Genomic DNA, 20,754 nt, shown 5'->3' with positions numbered 1-20,754 from the left:
CCCATCTCTACAAAAATTACAAAAAAAATTAGCCAGGCCTGGTGGTGCATGCCTGTGGTCCCAGTTACTTGAGAGGCTGAAGTGGGAGGATCACTTGAGTCAAGGAGGTAGAGGCTGCAGTGAGTTGAGATGGCAATACTGCACTCCAGAAACCCCATCTCAAACAAAACGGAGCAAAACAAAACAAACTGCCCATAATGCTCCTGAAACTTCCTACGGATTTATCCAGAGTATGTGCTGATGTGCATTTTTTCCAAGGAGGGAAACCAAAGGTTCTATCAAATTAAGAAAAGAGTTTTTACCATTGTGGAAGACAGTATGGCGATTCCTCAAGCATCTAAAATCAGAAACACCATTTGACCCAGCAATCCTATTACTGGGTATATACCCAAAGGAATAGAAATCATTCTACTATAAAGTCACATGCACCCGTATGTTTATTGCAGCACTATTTACAATAGCAAAATGGAACCAACTGAAATGCCCATCAGTGAGACTAGATAAAAAAAACGTGATACATATACACCACGGAATACTATGCAGCCATGAAAAGGAATGAGATCATGTCCTTGGCAGGGACATGAATGAAGCCGGAAGCCATTATCCTCAGCAAACTAACACAGGAACAGAAAACCAAACGCAGCATGTTCTCACTCATAAGTGGAAGTTGAACAATGACAGCACATAGACATAGGGAGGGGAACATCACACACCAGGGCCTGCTGCAGGGTGGGGGGTGGGGTGTGAGGGGAGGGAACTTAGAAGACAGGTGAGTAGGTGCAGCAGACCACCATGGCACACGTATACCTATGTAACCAACCGGCATGTTCTACACATGTATCCTGGAACTTAAATTTAAAAAAAAAAAAAGAGTTTTTAATCCAAGAAAGATTAACAGCAACTAGAAGAAAGAAAGAGATATAAACAGTGAATTGCAATGCAGCACGGCAGGTGTTATGATGGAGTAGAAAGGACTGGAAAAGGCCTCCTGGAGGAAGGGACACTCAAGTGTCTTTCCATTTCACCTGTAAACTCATTAAGGGCAAAAGCTTTGCTATAGCTTCAGTATGAGATCCTGGGCAATCCATGACAAAATGGGTCTGCTTTTGCACCCCCAACTTCCTCTCACATCCTTGCATCGTGCCATGCAGCATCAACTGGAAACCTCAGTGTCAGCAAACGACGACAGAGCGTTCATCCGCAAGGTGAACCAGAAAAGCCAGTTCAATGACTTGTTTAACCATGGTCCATCTCAGAACCAAGAGTTGGGCCTCTTATTTACCAGAAAAATTGTGGGGGCTTTGTGATATGGCTTTTTAAAAATCTTGTAATTGCCAGGCGTGGTGGCTCACACCTGTAATCCCAGCACTTTGGGAGGCTGAGGTGGGTGAATCGCCTAAGGTCAGGAGTTCGAGACCAGCCTGACCAACACGGTGAAACTCCGTCTCTACTAAAAAATACAAAAACTAGCTGGATGTGGTGACGCGTGCCTGTAATCCTAGCTACTCAGGAGGCTGAGGCAGGAGAATCACTTGAACCTGGGAGGCAGAGGTTGCAGTGAGCCGAGATCGTGCCATTGCGCTCCAAAAAAAAAAAAGACATTAACATAAATTTAAATATTTTATAATGACAATTCATTAACTACTTAAAGCATAAGCTATTTTCCAGGAGAGGCAGCAGTGCATTCTACTCCCATGCCCAAGAAGAAAGGAGCGTGACTTTGGTGGGAGTACTAGGAGTTTCTACTGGAGCACTTGCCCGCAGAGTGAGAAACGTTCCTAGAGAGGAAGTTATACCTGCTGTGGAATTTAAGAGAATCTTGTCATATTTTGATAAGTTTTTTGAGACGGAAGTCTCACTCTGTCGCCCAGGCTGGAGTGCAGTGGTGCAATCTCAGCTCACTGCAGCCTGCACCTCCTGGGTTCCAGCTATTCTCTTGTCTCAGCCTCCTGAGTAACCGGGATTACAGGCGCCCACCACTACGCCCGGCTAATTTTTGTACTTGTAGTAGAAACGGGGTTTCACCATGTTGGCCAGACTGGTCTCAAACTCCCGACCTCAGGTGATCTGCCTGCCTCAGCCTCCCAAAGTGCTGGAATTACAGGCGTGTGCCACTGTGCCTGGTTAATTTTTGTATTTTATTTTTTTATTTTTTTAGTAGAGACAGTGGTTTCACCGTGTCATCCAGGCTGGTCTCAAACTCCTGACCTCAGGTGATCCACCCACCTTGGTCTCCCAAAGTGCTGGGATTACAGGCATGAGCCACCGGGCCCAGTCAACGTGATGTGTTTTGGAACCCTGAATTCCTTGGCTTGCCCGGAGGGTTTTCTTTTTGTTAATATCTTTGCTTGCTTTCTAGTATTTAAAAAATTGTGTTTTGCTCTAACTATGCAATGGCTTTAAGTCTTAGACAAATTTCCAGGGAGCAAAACACACTCAACCATTTCATAATAATCAGAAGAGAGCTCTGATCAATAAATAAGCAAGACTGAATTTTACAAAATAATCCAAAGTTTAAAACCAAAGCCCACTTTTTGCATGATCCTTTAAGAGAAAGACAAATCTGGAAGCAAAACACCTTATAAAATGACAATGCACTTTCAGGAGCCCAGGGCACTGTGGTGAAATGATGATGGCTAGTACAGGTTATAAGTCTTGGGGAATTATTTATGAATTATCGGGATCCTTCAGTTCGCCGCATCCTTCTCCATTATTTGAATATTGGAGGCTGCCTGACCAGACTCTTGGCAGGACTTTGCTCCTTCATCCCAGGTGGTCCCTGCTGACTCCTGAGGACGTTACAGCCCTGGGGGGAGGACTCAGCTTACGAAGTGCTGGGTGAGACCACTGCCAAGAAGTGCTTGCTCACCCTACCTGCAACGGCAGGGGAATCTCCCTGTCCTTTCATGGGCGTGGCTGAAGAAAGGATTCATAAATGAAGTTCAATCCTTCTCATCAACCCCAGCCCACACCTCCAGCAATTGAACTTGAAAAAAAAAAACCTGGTTTGAAAAATTACCGCAAACTATATTGTCATCAAAAAAAAAAAAAAAAAAACAAAAAAAAAAACACTTCCTATATTTGAGATGAGAGAAGAGAGTGCTAGGCAGTTTCCTGGCTGAACACGCCAGCCCGATACTTAAAGAGAGCAACTCCTGACTCCGATAGAGACTGGATGGACCCACAAGGGTGACAGTCCAGGCGGACCGATCTTCCCATCCCACATCCTCCGGCGCGATGCCCAAAAGAGGCTGACGGCAACTGGGCCTTCGGCAGAGAAAGTCCTCCGCTCCACTGCCCCGGCTGGTCCCAAGGGTCAGGAAGATGGATTCATACCTGCTGATGTGGGGACTGCTCACGCTCATCATGGTGCCTGGCTGCCAGGCAGGTAAGGGCCTGTGGGTGCCCCCGGAATTCCGGGAAGGCTGATGGGCATCCCTCTTCCCAGCCACAGAACCAGAGGGAGTCCCCAGGTAGATGGTTCCAAGAAGGGAGTTGAATCTTGGGTTCCACCTCTTGCCTGTGACCCACGGGGACCCCAGTTTATGCCTCACTGTTCCTTGGTCTGTCAAGAGAGCCTGAAATAGCATTAGGTTCTCCTGTCCTTCTCAGTCCTTGACAATTAATTCTGGGAAGAATAGTGTGGCATGATATTTGGGATATTTGGATGTTAACAGGGCCCTGATGAGCAGGTTTCTCAAGAAATTATCTTTTATTCTTCAATGAATTTCCTTTTATTCTCTGCACTCCCACCCCCCAACTAAGAAGCTATCAGGAAGCTCTTTAAGTTCAGGTTAATTTGCTGGAGACATGAGTACTCATATATCAAACACTGGGAGAATTTAAGATCTCAGAAAAGTTTAGCTTCAAGGATGTATACACTGCTTTTACGTCTTAGGAAACAACACCTAGGAATTTCCTTACAAGTGCAACTTTACAGAAATTTTTAAAAATATGCATACTCACTTTTAGAACATTACTAATTCTCATAATCCTATGTATATACATGATATGTATATGTATATGTGTTTATATATGCAAATTTTAAATTTCATTCCTTGTTTCAAATGGATTTTCTCGAAGATTTTTTTTTTTTTTTGACACTGTCTCTGTCAGCCAGACTGGAGTGCAGTGGCGCGATATTGGCTTACTGCAACCTTCGCCTCCCAGGCTTAGCAATCCTCCCACCTCAGCCTCCTGAGTAGCTGGGACTACAGGCACACGCCACCACACCTGGTTAATTTATTTTTTTGTAGAGATGGGGTTTTTGCCATGTTGCCGAAGCTGGTCTTGAACTCCTGGGCTCAAGTGATCCACTCACCCTGGCCTCCCATACTGCTGGTACTACAGGCATGAACCACCGTGCCTGGCCAATATTTTTTTTTAAAGAAATAAAAAACCACCAACTTCTACCTCAAACCACTCTTCCTAATTGAGTGTGAATTTTCTAATAATGTCTTCCCTTTGCTTACTCAGGAAGACAGATAAGAAAGTTTATAGTGTTTTTTGAAAGTCTATAATGGCAACAAGTAGAATGCTAACTGGCTGTAGAATTTATTAAGAAATGAAACATAATGATGCATTTCAGGAGTCTGCTTGCTTGTTTAGGGGAAGTGCCCAGTCATGCTGGGCTGTGTACTGGCCCAGATGTAGGAGTGTCTTTAAAGAGGGCATTTTATTTACTTATTACATTTTTATTTATTTATTTTTTTATTTTTTGAGACAGAGTCTCACTCTGTTGCCCAGGCTGGAGTGCAGTGGCGTGATCTCAGTCCACTGCAACCTCCACCTCATGGGCTCAAGTAATTCTCGTGCCTCAGACTCCTGAGTAGCTGGGTTTACAGGTGCGTGCACCACCACGACCAGCTAATTTTTGTATTTTTAGTAGAGATGGGGTTTCACCATATTGGTCAGGCTGGTCTCAAACTCCTGACCTTGTGGTCCACCAGCCATGGCCTCCCAAAGTGCTGGGATTACAGGTGTGAGCCATCACGCCTGGCCTATGTTTTTTATTTTAATAGGTTTTGGAGGACAGGTGGTGTTTGGTTACATGAATAAGTTCTTTAGTGGTGATTTGTAAGATTTTGGTGCACCCATCACTTGAGCATGTATGCTGTACCCAGTGCGTAGTCTCTTTTCCCTCACCCACCTCGCACCCTTTCCCCTGAGTCCTCAGAGTCCATCGTGCCGTTCTTATAAAGAAGGCATACTTTTAGGAAGGTTTTTCAATGTGATTTCTACATCCACAGGGTCTTTGCTAACTCAGTCTAAGCCAAGAACAGGAAAATCTTGACAATTAATCATGCTCTGCCTCTGGAAGACACATTTCAAGTAAACTCGTGTTATTTCTAGCTATTGGTGACTTATCCAAGGGTCTGAGTGGTCTTGGTGGGAGCAGGGGAACTAGAGTCCCATAAGGACTCCTTCACGCCATTCTCAACATCTATCCATACCCCATCTGCCCCTCAACACTACAGGAAATACAAAAATGCGGGAGATATAGTCCTGACACTTAAGCAACTTATAACCTGGTGAGGAGGAGAAAAGCATAGATATAAATATAGTAATACCAGTCAGAGTGTGGTAAGATCTACGGAGCGTTGGGCTATCAGAGAAGGCTTCATGAGGATGACATGTAAAGGGAGCCCCAAGGGACCAGTAAATTTCCATCAATGAGATTCCAGGGAGAGAGGCCCCAATGAGCCAAAACACAGGAGTGCCTTAGGGAGCAGCAGGTGGTCCAATGTGCTCCTGCCCTGGACAGGGAGGGTGGGGATATGGGGAATTCAAACTGGAAAGTTAGGATGAGGTAAAATGAATCATCTAAGGCATTAGGCATTTTTAGTCTGTATATTGCTGGGCCCTGGGATGTGGTCAGAAAGAGAATTCTCCTAGTGATAACTTCTTAACTTCACCTAGTAGGCAATAAAGAACTACAAGAAAATTTAAAACTACCATTTATAAAGTAACTTCTATGTGCCAGATATGTGTCCTATTGTAATCTTCATAGCCACTTTGCAGTATGGATATCATGAACCCCTAGATGAAGCAAGAACCCAAAACTCAGACTCGCACAGGCAGTGAGAGTGCCAGGGTTTGAACCTGGTCTCCCTGGATTGTTCTGTTTCTGTTCATTGCAAACAGGGTCAGCGCTTTATGGAGATGATACTGGCATAGAGTGGAGAGAGATCAGGTGCACAGAGACAGGTCATGAGGCTCTTAAAATAGTCCAATCACAAGGCAAATGAGGACCCAGTGGCCAAAGACAATGACATGGGTCAAGTTTCTGGAATCAACAGGAATTTCCAGGCATCACTCCAGGGTCAGAAACCATCTCATCACAGACTTTTTCTCCAAGAGGAACCTAGTCTTGAAACAAATCAGACTTTTTATTCCTCAGGGTAAGAGTTCTCTAATGAAATCAGACTGTCAACAGATGCAATTTCTAGCTGATTCATAAGGGCAGATTTTCATTCTGAAAATTTCCAAAGCCACCATTTAACATGGCAAGGGTTTATGAGGACATATTAGTCAACTTGAGTGTTTTTAGTCTCTATATTACTGGGCTCTGGGATGTGGTCAGAAAGAGAATTCTCCTGGTATTACCAATATGGCACGTTATTGAAGGCACCTTTCTCAGAACTGTGGAAATTCTGAGAGCTTGTATGTCCCTTGATCATCTTTCTTTCATTCTAGGAATTCTGTGATCAAATCTTTATCCTCTAGACTCAAAAATAATTCTTTAAAAAAACAGTGTGGAAACCCATTGAGATAATGTGTTTGTGCAATTATCCATTCTTGTAAAGACAACTGCCCACAATGGAATTTCCCATCTTCACCTTTGTCAGTCAAACACAAAATGTTTAACCCTTCACATTTAATCTTTCAACTTCTTGAGATCCCAAACTATTATTGCTACTGTTACTTCATTCATCTTTAAGACATGTCTTGAGGCTGTAAGGGCTTTCCTAAACATTGGGAGCTCTTCATAAGACAGTTGCTACTTTCCTTAAAACAGCATGCCTTAAATAGGCAGTTTGATAAATCACCTGTGCATATACTTCATTTTAGATGTGAGAATTGAAAAAGAAAAAAATTGACTTCACAATTCTGCACCGAAAGAATGAGTTTCACGAATGCGTCAGTTAGAGGTGCTAATATAGAACGGTTGGTGAGCTCTAACACTCCACTACTCCACCCCACTCCCCTGATAGAGAAGTATTCCCAGACTGGTTTTTGCCTAAAGCCTTGGGTATTCTGAATACCTCTTTGTGATTTTTTTTTCTCTTCCTTTTTGAGACAAGGTCTCTCTCTGTCACCCAGGCTGGAGTGCAGTGGCGAGATATTGGCTCACTGCAACCTCTGCCTCCCGGGTTCAAGTGATTCTCCTGCCTCAGCCTCCCCAAGTAGCTGGGATTACAGGCACCTGCCACCATGCCTGGCTAATTTTTGTATTTTTAGTAGAGACGGGGTTTCACCAAGTTGGCCAGGCTGACCTCGAACTCCTGACCTCAGGTGATCTGCCCACCTTGGCCTCCCAAAGCACTGGGATTACAGGCATGAGCCACCGCACCCAGTCCTCTTTGTGACTTTTTTGTTGGAGTCATTCTTCTGCGAGCTATGGATACCATCAAGGCAGGCAGTCCCTCAACATGGCAGCTGTTCCCACCCTTCCCCACTCCTCTTCTTGCCCAAGGATGAGCAGAAACTTTACAGAAAAAGAGAGAATTCCTGCAGGAAATGAGGCATGTTGCTTGAGGTCACAGGGAATAGAATTAGCAGGAAAATAAACCTTGCAGGAAGCAGAAAGTGGGCCAAAGCACTGAGGAGAGGACACGGGGAGGGTGTGAGTTTTTGACAGATTTCTCTCTGTAAAATGAGGAGGTCACCCAGGGATCTTGAAACTCCCTTCCAGTTCCTTCACTCTATGTCAAGGATTCCAGAAAGGAAATAAAATAAGCTCTGCTTAAAAGGCATTTTCAAGCTGGGGAACTTTGGGATGAAAAAGTTTCCCAAATGAAGACATACTGGCACGGTCAGGGTTGAGCGACTTTTGTGTGTCAATGCACCCAAGCCTGACGTCTCATTGTGGGTTATTTCCAGCTCTGAAGAAGTACTGCCTGGCAGCCAGCATGACCCACTGCTTCTGTAATTGCTGCAGTTGCAGGTGTCAAGGCAAAAACTCCACTCACTCAATTCTCAAAATCTATCCAATATCTCTCATGCCCCTTTTCAATACTATAGGAAATGTAAAAATGAGCGACATAGTCCTGATCCTTAAGAGAGTCATAAGTTGGTGAGTAGGAGAAAGGCATAGATATAGTCATAGTAACACAAGTCATATGTAGTAAGATCTACTGAGCATGGGGCTATCAGAGAAAACTTCATGAGGGTGACATGGAAAGGGAGCCCTGAGGGACTGATAAATTTCCATCAATGAGATTCCAGGGAGAGAGGCCCCAAGACACAGGGGCAGCAGGTGGTCCACTGTGCTCCTGCCCTGGACAGGGAGGGCGGGGTCCTCTGCTGTTTGTTTGCTTGTGTAGGAATTTTCCCCTCAAACAATGTCCTTGTCTCCCATGGGAGAAGTTTTACATGAGTGGGAACCCGTTTCTCTTCTCTATCCCAGGCCGTTCCCTGAGAGAAGAGAAAGGGGAATCTTTCTCTTTTTTTTGGACAGTTTCACTCTGTCGCCCAGGCTAGAGCACAGTGGTGCAATCTCAACTCACTGCAACCTTCAGCTCCTGGGTTCAAGTGATTCTCCTGCCTCTGTCTCCTGAGTAGCTGGGATTACAGGTGTGCACCACCATGCCTGGCTCATTTTTTGTAATTTTAGTAGAGAGGGGGTTTTTGCTATGTTGCATAGGCTGGTCTTGAACTCCGAGCCTCAAGCCATCCATCTGCATGGGCCTTCCAAAGTGCTGGGATTACAGGCATGAGCCACTGTGCCCAGCTGAAAAGAGAATCTTAATTCAGTTGATTACTTCTAAAAGTTATAAGACCTTCTTCACTGAAAGAGTTCACATAGAAGCTGAACTTGAATCCAGCCCTCTTAAATTTCAGTTCAATATTCCCTGCACATCTGCACGTCTTTACATGAAATCTCAGTGATATTCCTTCATCCATCCATTCATGCATGAGGATTACAGAGATGAAGAAAGTTCCAGCTCTTATCCTCTTGTGCTCACAGTTTAACACGGGAGATGAAACTGCTGCTGAATGGCTCCCATTCTGAAGTCAGCCAACAGTGTTTGCCAATAGCCCCCACTGAATACCCCACCATATTCTCAAGTAACTCACTCATTTAGGGGAAAACAATAATATAATTGTCTCTAGAAATTTTAGGTATTCTCCACTCTAAGATTACTCAGTGTTTTGACTGATCTCAAGGCGACTCTGGGGTTTGCTTCTGTCAAAAAGAAAACACAGTTCCCACTGGGAAATGTGTGGAGAGTAATGGTTCAAAACACCAGCTGTACATTAGTGTATATCCAGGATGCTTTAAAAAGTGATGGCCAAGACTCATAAGATGAATTAAGCGGACTTTCTTGGGAACAGAACCGAACATCACAATACCTTCTCTTCCAGTTCCTTGAATACTTCCAAATCGCACTTAGGATTGAAACTCACCAAATTAGAGAGATGGAATAATGATTTCCATGGTTGGTCTGATTCACTAGGAACAGGTATGCTCAAGCAGTACTTCTCAACCTTTAATGCATTTAGAAATCATCCAGGGATCTTGTCATGGAGCAAATTCTGACTCGGGAGGTCAGGGGTTACCGCCTAAGATTCTGGTGCAAACAGGTTCCACAGGAGGCCTATGTTGTGGGTGCATGAACCCCATTTTGAGTAACAAGGCTATCAAGTCAGAGAATAAATACGCATTGCTTTTACCCACACAGAACTTGCGACTGAAATGAGAAAATAGGCTGAGTGTGATAGCTCATGCCTGTAATACCTGCACTTTGGGAGGCCAAGGCAGGAGGATCACATGAGCCCAGGAGTTCAAAACCAGCCTGGGCAACATAGTGAGACTCTGCCTCTTAAAAAAAAATTAGAAAAAGGGAAAACCAATCTGGGAAAGATCAAATATTGATCAAATATTGCAAATAATGCCATAAATGATCAGAATAGGGAGAGTAACATGCTACCTGGAGAACTAGAAAAAAAATTCTCAGAGAAGGTGGCCCTGGGACCTCCTGGCTCTGAATGGTGGTTCTGAATATCAGGAGAGGGGCTGGAGAATGGTGTTTTCTAGTGATGTTGCTGGAGTCGTATACATGGACCGTGTTCCATGAGTAGTGAGCTGACCAATTAGAGAGATGAGGCGTTTGCCAGGACAACTACATAATGAGCCATATTTCAACATACATGCAGTTTTGTGTGTGTGTGCCAAGCAAATGAGTCTCAGATTCTCGGACAAAAACGAATACTTTTGCTCAGACAGACAGCATGTGAGTGCTTCTCCCCCAGCTTCAACCCTGCAGTGTCTACAGGTGTCATTGGTCCCCGGTAGACGTCCTCGGTTCAATGGTCACTGATCACTTATCACCAGCACCACATGACCCTGGATGGCAGCCAAAGAGTTCCTGGGTCTTGTTTCCCTACCTCCACATTTTTTTCCTGACCCAGCCCGAGTCACGTGCACACCACAGGGCTGGAGTCCCAGTGCTTTTGTCCTGACAGCCCATTCTCCCACTCCCACACCCAACCAGTTCCCCGGGGGTTTTTGACCAGCAGCTCCGCCTGCAGCCCTCGACCCAGATCCAGGCATCCTGCTTAAGGAGGGGTTCAGGTGGCAGGAAACTCCAGGGCAACAAAGTGTGGGTGGCATGGGTGGGGTTGACCGGAAGGTCACTGTGCTGGGAGGAAGAGGAACGGGCGGAGGGAAGGCAAGATACGGATCAGGAGTATTGACATCCTGTGCCAGTAGAGGGGCCTGCCCCATGGTGGAAGGTGTGGCCGGACGAGCTCGCTGGCCCATGTCCCCCCGTTTCCCAGGCTTTTTCCTCCCACGCTGTATGCAGTGCAAGAACAAGCTGGTGCAATTGGACTAGCAGCAATTGAGTCCTTTTACCCAAAAGAAGAAGAAAGAGCAATGTTTCAAAAGAATAAAAAGGAAGCTGCAGCCGGGCGCAGTGGCTCATTCCTGTAATCCCAGCACTTTGGGGGGGCCAAGAGGGGAGGATCCCTGGAGCCCAGGAGTTCGAGACCAGCCTGGGCAACATAGTGAGACCCCACCTCTATTTTTTAAAATGATAATTAATTTTAAATAAGGAAGTTTGTGAAAGCCATTGGTTTCTTTATTCTAAAGAGCGTGGAAAATAGGACAGTCTCCAACAGGCCCTGATTTCCTTTGGTAAGAAAATGAGTAAAGCTATAGACCAGGAAACATGACTGGTTAAAGCCGGCCCATGCACCAACTCCGATACTGATAGTTATGTTTCCTTTCGTTCTTATTTGCTTCAAGCTTTGTTCCAGAAAACATTTGAACACTAGCTAGAACCACCACAGTGAATATCCATTGCCTAAATGCTATCTTTCAGGTATTATGTTCAGACATAGTATTACTTTGGTTAATTCTCAAAATAAAGTAGGTCATATGATTATCCCCGTTTTATGCCTGGTGAACTGTGGTTAAATGGGCTTACAGAGATTAAATGGGTTGCCTGATGTAGCCCAACGAGGAAGGGGCTAGGATAGGAAGCAGGCGCTCTCATTCCAGAACCTGCCTTTTTTCCTCCTGTCTAAACTGCTGCTAAAGGTCAAAGACGAAGGTGCCATGTGAGCAGGGAAGTTATTTTTGTTTTTTACAAAGGTGAAGTAATAGGCTGTGAGTAATGCCCACTGCTCCTTCAGCCCCAGGTACATGCAGTGAGGCGGTACCCACAGAGCCGCGTGGCACTCCTCAACCTGCTAGACAGCCGGCCTCCTGCAGGATGGCTTAAGGACCACCTGGTCCTTGGGGTCTGGGTTCTCCGGGTCCTGCTGTTCCCTGCAGCCTTCCTTCTACCCCCAGAGCAGCTTGGGGCATCTTTAGAGAAAGCGGCAGTGTCGCACCTGCCCCAGCAGCCACAAAACAGAGGAAATTCTGAGCACCTCCGGGCGTGAGTCACCACACCACATTCAGGAATTGCCACCTCTGCCCACAGAATCACCCACTCTTTTCTGTTTGGGACCAAAATAGATACCTCCTTCAGAAGCCGCTGCTTTCTGTACTCTCAGCAATAAAAAAACAAAGGCAAGGATAGGTGTGTGCCTCTGAGGCGTGAGGGGGGCGCGTTTTCTCCCCTGGGAAGGTTTTCAGAGAGAAGTTGTTGCTACAGCAGTATGGGCAGCTGATGGGTTGAGGGTACAGGAGGAAGAGGGAAAGTCAGGGAGATTGGAGACAACCTCTTGTGTGGTAGGACTTCCGGCTATTGGTTTGTTCATTCCTTTGTTCATTCATTCATTCAGCAAATGTTCATTGAGGAACTATGTGTCAGGCACAGGGTTTGAGACACAGAGATGAATAAGAGCCCATCCTTGACCTCTGCACAGACAATTATGACACAGGCTAAGTGCTGAGATACAAGTCTAAAGAAGGAGTCGATGGAACACACAGATCGATGTTCATCACCCCTGCAAAAACCCCCAGCACAGCTCACATCAGGGACTGCCTCATTCACATCATGTTAGATGTGACAGAGAGGACAGCAGAGAGCGTTGTTTTGTCATCAACTACTAAAATTATTAAAACCAAACACCACTAATTTTGAACTTCAGGTAGACAGAGGATGTAGAGTTTTCCTTTGCTCAAGAAATTCCTTTACAGAGAAAATGGGAACATTTCAAGTGGGAGTATTTCAATTCCTTTAATAACAACCTGTTTTCTAGCTTCCACATTCCCCAAGTATTCTAGAAGCACCTTTCATAATGGACAGCTCTGACCAACTGCCCCACACACATGCATGTGAACCGTTCTCCAATCCTAAAAGTCTGTGACTTCTCCAAGGAAGGGAGGAAGGAATCGTATTAGTCCAGTTTACATTATTATATACTTTGTAGCAAAGCAGCAATGTTTCCTTAAAAAATTCTCTCTATATATATAGCTGGGCATGATGGCTCATGTCTGTAATCCCAGCACTTTGGGAGGCTGAGGCGGGCAGATCACCTGAGGTCAGGAGTTCGAGACCAGCTGACCAACATGGTGAAACCCCGTCTCTACTAAAAATACAAAAGTTAGCCAGGTGTGGTGGCACATGCCTGTAATCCCAGCTACTCAGGGAGGCTGAGGCAGGAGAATCCCCTGAACCTGGAGGCTGAGGTTGCAGTGAGCCGAGATCGAGCCACTGCACTCCAGCCTGGGTGACAGAGGGAAACTCCGTCTCAAAAAAAAAAAAAGAAAAAAAAAAATATATATATATATATGTGTGTATCTTCTCCTCATGAAATGAGCCCCTTGAAGCAAATCGGCCCATCTTTTCAGAGAAAGATCAGTTTATTACGTTACCAAGTAAAGGGCAAAGGAATCATTTCTAAAAGTTTCGTTTGAAGTCCCCGGAGTTAAAATTGACGTCAGCCTCTTCCTGCCCTGGTGCCCCGAGAGTTTCCCGGGAGTTTTGGGGATGACACCCGGCTGCATGCGTGACATCTCGCTGGCTGGGGGCAGGCCTGGTGGCTTCCCCGACAATGAAACCAGGCAGAGCCTGCAACCCAGCTGAGCACCAGTGTGGTCTCTGCTTCCGGTCCTTGTGGTAGCACCTCTGTTTACAGCCTGATTTAGAACAAAAAGAACTTTTGTAAAGGAGAAAACTCCTTATATTAAATGGAAAGCAAAACAAACAATTACCAAAAAAAAAAAAAAGTTGGAGGGGTGTTTCAGAATAAAAGAGCCGTCTCTCCAGACATCTGTCTGACGCCCAGGTGGCGCTGAGACCGCAGGGTGAGCCTTTTGGCTGGAGATGTTGATCCCTGGTTTACTGCACTTCGGGCTTTCACTACCTTTCACCCACCGGACCATCAGTTTCACTTTCCCTCTCCCAGCGTCTCTCAAGCTCTGCTTCTCTGGCCCCGTTTTCAATCTAGTGCAAGAGGACCTGTAGCCAGGGCACCCGTCCTCCTCCTCCCCGTCCTGCACTGGGATCCCAGCTCTGAGCACTCCCGGGCCAGGGAGGCCTTGCTGCGTGCTCTGCTTCTGTGATCTTACAGATTCCTCACGGCCACCATGGGAGATGGGGACTGTTAGCACTATTCCCCACCCCAACCCCCTTTTTTCTGAGACAGAGTCTCACTCTGTCGCCCAGACTGGAGTGCAGTGGTATGATCTCGGCTCACTGCAACCTCTGCCTCCCGGGTTCAAGAGATTCTCATGCCTCAGCCTCCCCAGTAGCTGGGATTACAGGCACGCCCCATCGCCACGCCTGACTAATTTTTGTATTTTTAGTAGAGACAGGGTTTCACCATGTTGGCCAGGCTGGTCTCAAACTCCTGACCTCAATTGATCCACCAGTCTCAGCCTCCCAAAGTGCTGGGATTACAGGCTTGAGCCACCACGCCCTGCCACCATTCCCATTTTACGGATGAGGAAACTGAGACCATGAGGCAGTAATTCACTCTCCCAAGAAAGCAAGGAGCCAGTAGATCTGAGCAGAACCCATGCATTCAGGCCGACACAGGAAGCAAGCTGTCAACAGGCACCGTTCATCTCCTGGGCATCCTAGGCAGGCCCTGAAGCTCTGGTTTTCAGTCACCCTGTTATTCATCCCCAAGTTAATCTCCCCTGAAAGCACCTGTCGTGATGCCCTTTCCGCTGCAAGAGCTCCAGTCATTTCCACTGCCTCAGGGGCACTGTGCTACCTCCTCTGCCTGGCACACAACATGCTCCCCAGCCAAGACTGTTCCCTCAGCACATAGCACGTCTTGGCCAGCAGGTCTTCTCCTGTCCTTCAAAGGGAACCTCCTCATTTGTGATTTCAAAGCTGGACTCCCAGGAACACCCTCCTCCCTTACTGGAACAATCTTCCCCATCTTGTCTGCCTACCGGAATCTTTCCCAACCAGAAAAGCGTCTTGAGAGAATGGAAAAGTCTTACGAATTTGGAAAGTTGACAGCTTGAATTCAAATCCTAGCTTGAACTTGTGAATTTCTACTTTCCTTTACGAAAACCTTTGCATGGCATTCTGTGCAGGCACTAGCAAGGTGGTGGGAGGGAGATGGATACAGTAGGGTGAGTGCCACGTAAAGAAAAGTCTGGGACTGCAGAGAAATGCCACAAAGCACAGACAGAAGAGTCCCGGAGGCTTCCCAGAGAAAGATGACAGCCAATGGGAGACCTCCAGGGAAAGCAGGAGTTAAGAAGGTAGAAACGCATTAGGGAAGTGTGGCATGAGCATGATGGTCAATTTCAATGTGTCAACTTGCCTGGGCTAAGGGATGCCCAGATAGCTGGCTAAACAGTCTCTCTGGGGGTGTCTGTGAGGGTATTTCCAGGAGACACTAGCATTTGAATTGAATAGACTGGGTAAATTTCTTGTTGGTAGACTGAGTAAAGAAAATCACCCTCACCAGTGTGGTGGGGATCATCCAACCATAGAGGACCAGAATAGAACAAGAAGGCAGAGGAAGGTTGCCTTCTCTCTGTTCAAGCTGGGACATCCGTCGTCTGCTCTTGGACATTTGCACTCCTGGTTCTCCAGCTTTTGGACTCTGGGACTTACAGCAGGGCCCCTCTGCTCCTCAGGCCTTCAGTCTTAGACTGAGCCACACCACCAGCTTTCCTAGTTATCCAGCTCCAGCTGGCATCTTGTGGGACTTCTCAGCCTCCATAATTGAGTGAGCCAATTCCCATTATAAATATTCTCTTATTTATCTACATACATCCTATTGGTTTTGTTTCTGTAGAGAAATTCTGTTTCCCTGAATAATACAATGACCAAGGCCCAAGACAAAACACATGGTGAGCTCCAAGAGCCACACAGAGTCCCGCAAGGCAGGAGAGCTCAGGCACATAGTGGAAGCAGAGATTTTGAAGTTGGGCATGAGCTGTGTCTTGGAGTCTCCCCATGTCACTGGGCTTAAACTGTGTCCTGGAAGGAACAGAACATCCCAGAGGGGTCTCAGTCAGGGCATGGCTTGTACTTTGGAGAGACAGCATTGGGTTTATGTGAAGAATGAAGGAAGAAGAGAAAGCACTGGGTTTATGTGAAGAATGAAGGGAAGCAGAAAGGCAAACCCATAGGGCATTGAGTAACCTCCATGGAAGTCCATGAGGGCAGGGTTTTAACCTCGGTGGGCCTCAGCTTCTGTTCGTATAAAATGAGAATAACACAGACCCTGCTGGGTGCTGTAAGGCTACATAAGCTAGCCTGCCTAGAGTGACCAGAGCACACAGTAGGTGCTCACTAAATGTGACTTGCTGGGCTTCTAGTCTGCATGGCCAAAGGCCCTTCCCTCGGACCTTTCCGTGTGGATGCCTCACAGGCTGCTCAGTCTACACATCCAGAACTGTCCTCCCTCCCCGGAACCTACTCTTTCTCCTCTCTTTGCTGTCTCAATGAATGGCACCCCATCCTCCCCATCGCCCAGGAAATCTGGGCAAAATCCTCATTTCTTCCTTTCTGTCCTCCATGCACCTAATAATCCAGCCTCAATTTTTGGCAATTCCAACTTCTAAAATCTCTTAACGCCAGCAACCCCTCTTCTTGCTTACTTACCACCCACCCCAGGACTCCCATGACAGCCTTCCTGTGATGCATGACAGGCACATGACAAGGGCAGTTGAGGGTCAGGGGCCACAGGAGCAGGATGCAGCCAGCACACGAGGGAGGATAGGCGGGAGGACAGGCAGACAGTTGTGCGTAAGAGCACGCACTTGTCAGGCTGCCTGGGTCCAAGTCTTAGCTCCACCACTGAGGGGCTGTGTGTCTCTGGGCAAGTCACTGGGCCTCTCTGTGCCTTAGTTCCTGCCTCTAGAGAACGGAGATGAGAAGAACACATCATCTCATAATTAATTATTGCATAAGTACTAATTTTAATTATATTGACTATTATACTCTATTAGTGTATGATGTCTTATATATATTTATCATATAATATACTAATTATATTAATGAGTATACTATAGTATTTTATATAACATACCTTAATTGCTTATTATATATCTGTATAATTATTTTATCATATAAGATAATTTCATAAGCTAAGATGGTATTTTATATATTTCATTTATTATATATTTATATTATATTTATATACTTTATTGTATTTGAATTGTGATGTCTAATAAAATAATAGATATGTTAATTATCCTTCATATTCATAATAAGCTCCTTCATTGGTGTCTGGGAAGCCGAGAACGTTTGTGCGTGTGAGCTCTCCTGTGTGTTCGGCATGCAGTGTGTCGCGTCTCAGCTGACGTGATTGCTGTTTTTGGTGGCCCGGAGGCACAGGGTGCAGGATGCAGGGTGCATGCTACAGGCAGGAAGAGCTTTGGAGCAGGCTGACTTCTGAGCTCTCCTCTGGTGCCGTGGCTTCTGAGGCCCCCAGGTGACAACCAGCCTTTGCCATTCTAGTGTTTCCTCTATGTTCATCCCGCGTTCTGAGTGTGGCACAGGCCACACTCCTGACCCCACCAGCATCAGGTGCTGTGCACATGGTATGAGGTCGGGATGGAGTGCTGTTGGCATGGGGGTTGTTCCTTGGGCTAGCTGTGTCCACATGGTCTGATTAACCCCTTCTGCACATCAGCAAGGGTTCAGCACCTCCTCAGGGTTAGGGCATGCGCAGGGCATGCAGGGATTTGAGGGTCCTTGGACAATGCATGTTCTCCATGCAAGCATGCAGAGACATGGAGAGGGTCTTTGTCCCTTTCAGTCCTAACATTCTGTGGCTTCATAACTACTTGTCCCACACCCGAGTAAAAAGCAGGATCTTCTCAGCACTGTGCTGAGGAAGTCTTTAAACCTTCCAATAGGACACAGGATCCCCGCCTGCATCTTAAGTTCCCATGTCCTTAGGAAACGTGGCCACCTTGGAATTCAGCTCTCCAAGAAGCCCAGTGTGAATGCCCATTGCAGGAGCATCTGAGCTCACCCCCACTAACCCTGAGGTATCTGTTGAAAAGAATAGAACCCACCCACTGAAACTATCAGAGATCAAATGTTGTGTGTTGACTAAGAATTTGCGTTAAGGCAGGGATAGTTGAGCACCAACGCTTTAAAGGAACTCTGGAGAAATGCAAGCCTGTACTTCCTCTCAGCATGGCTGCAGAAGAGGGCCGGGTCAGCAGACAGGCATTTTGACCCACTCACAGATGAATACAAAGACTAAACTCAGCAAAAGCCTTGAGGTTGCATTTATGTGTCTGAGAACAGTCCCTGGAGCACAGGCATGGGCTTTTGGTACCACGTAACCTACAACCATAAGCTCTCTGCTCTATGCTGTCCACTCCATCAATCCCACAGTGCCTGAAATGTCATTGTCTTACCCGATGTCTGGGGTAGCATCTGTGAACACATGGATTTGATACTTTTATGATGTTGTTTGTCTCTACTGAGCCCTTCTTAAGCAAAATCACAGTAGACTAGCAGATCATGGTAGTATCTGAAAGCCCCAGGACCCCAGAACCTCAATCAGTGCTCCCCACTTCCCATGGTTTTCTCCCTGTGTTTCCACATTTGGATTGTCATTGTCTGTGAAAAGGCATGATCCCTGTCAACAACACACAGTATATGCAATGTGTGTCTTGTGTAAAACGGAGTGTGAATTCTTGAGAGCAGGAAGGAAAAGGGGTACAAGAGGCCCCCCTGGGAGATGGGTGAGGAGCAGGGCAGAGTGAGCCTGGCTGCTGGGAACCCCTGAGGAGAGCTCTGGAGAGGGTTCTGGACACATGGGCTTGGTCTGCCTGACAATTAGGATTTGTGTCAACAGGACTGGCCCTCACCTGACACCAACTGGGCTGAGGTTCCCAGGAGAAACACTTAGAATCATGACTTCAGAGGTTGCCATCATTTTTGATGACTTTTTCTTTTTCCTTCTTTTCTGTTTCCCTCTTGTCAAGTTTCTACCTGTAAGTAAGTTATACTTACTTATTCTGTGTTTCTTTACAGTCTCAGGGGAAATTCCGTTGAGTTGAAAATTTCCTCAGCTCCTCGCTCCAGTTTCTCAGAAGAGTCTCTCTCCTTGCAGAAAAGACTGTGGGTGGGAGTCACCAATTTAGCATATTTCTACTAAAAATATGACTCCATCCCAAGAAATTGGTTTTAAAGATTTGAGGAAAAACTGCTTTTAGATTTCAGAGAAAGAAAAAGAGTGTGTTTCTACTTCCCCCTTTTAAATCTGATAACTTTTATTTTAATCAGGTTGACATTCTGTGGTGAGCTTGTGGTTAACTCTTTCATGCCCGGAAGCCTGTTGTTGACCGAGAAGACTCCCAGGATTAGAACATAACCAGCGCCCAACATTTCATTTGCAGAAGCATTTGAGGTCCCAAAATGTGATGGTTTAGCGGCAGCTGCTTGTAGGGGTATTTTTGGTTCCCTGCTTCTTTTTTCCCTTCTAAGTAAAGACAAAATAACTAGATCCCTCCACCCCACCACCCCATCATTTCGTTGTTGTTTAACAAGTGTTGAGTAAGGCACAGTTGTTCTCCAAAAAGGTCTTACCCTGTGAGTTACTCATTTTAGGGTTGCGGAAACTCTGACTATTTGACCCAGTCAACCGGGCCTCAGAAACCGTGGGTCAGATAACAAATAACTCATGGTGCTTCTGTGCTAATTACTGCAGAGATGTGTCCAAGTGCTCGGAGATCTCCTCCTTGAAGCAAAGGTCTCCTCCTTGAACCACACCGCCTTCTTCTCCTTTCCCGAGGGAATCAGGCAACTTTTCTTTGATAACAGCAACTTCCTTAAATCCCCCAAGCCCTGAGACAGGCACTTTACTTCTCCCACATTTCCTTCAACATTTGTGCTTGCTGAATGAAACAAGGAAGGTGAATGTTTGCTTGAATGAACCAATCAGTGGGTAACAGCACCAATGCTAATGCTAATACACTCAAGTACTCATTCAGAACCTACCATGGCCCAAGGCTTCTGCTCTGCTCTTGGGTGCTGATCCAGCAAAGAGTGGGTGGAGGGGGAGTGGGAGGTGAAGTCCCTATACCACCACTTATATTTTGCACTGTCTTATTTTTTCCTCTGGTCACATGCATACATAAATTTTATATCTCTGTAATTATGCCATTTAAAAATCTTCCTACTGAGGTAGAAGTTGGGACTCAACCCCCGAGGCAGGGCTCAGACACTGGACAAAATTGAAGACTACCAAAAACAGGACTGGGGCAGAAGCAGCTTTCAATAAGACATGCTCATGAGTGTGCCATGTCAGTTTACCATTGCCATGGCAACACCCAGGCGTTCCTGCTCCTTTCCATAGCAGTGACCGGATGACCCAAAAGTTACTACCCCTTCCCTAGAAATTTCTGCAAACTGCCCCTTAAACTGCATGTAATTAAAAGCAGATATAAATATGAATGCAAAACTGCCCTGACCTACTACTCTCTGCCTATGTGGTCGCCCTGCTCTACAGAAGCAGTCATGGAGCTGTAGCACAGCCGGAACTATAACATTGCCACTTCAATAAAGCTGTTTTCTTTTATTCTGCCACTGGCTTGCCCCTGAATTCCTTCCTGGGCAAAGCCAAGAACCCTTGCGGGCTAAGCCCCACCTCAGGGCTCGCTTGTCCTGCATCACTACCACCTTCTCTAGGAAGATG

At 46.1% G+C, this 20,754-nt stretch overlaps 1 protein-coding gene across 1 annotated transcript in view; it reads left to right on the top strand.

Moving 5' to 3' along the window:
• Positions 1-476: 476 nt before the first annotated feature.
• Positions 477-20,754, top strand: part of IL2RA (interleukin 2 receptor subunit alpha) — a 54,116-nt gene continuing 33,838 nt past the window's right edge. The window contains exon 1 of the mRNA XM_034929902.3: positions 477-3,388. Coding sequence (XP_034785793.1) covers positions 3,325-3,388 — 64 coding nt within the window. The 5' untranslated portion in view covers positions 477-3,324. The remainder of the gene's footprint in view (positions 3,389-20,754) is intronic.

This window comes from Pan paniscus, chromosome 8, assembly GCF_029289425.2.
Source record: "Pan paniscus chromosome 8, NHGRI_mPanPan1-v2.0_pri, whole genome shotgun sequence".
NCBI lineage: Eukaryota > Metazoa > Chordata > Mammalia > Primates > Hominidae > Pan > Pan paniscus.
Note: the sequence above shows the minus strand (reverse complement) of the source record. Positions and strands in the feature narration are given on the sequence as shown.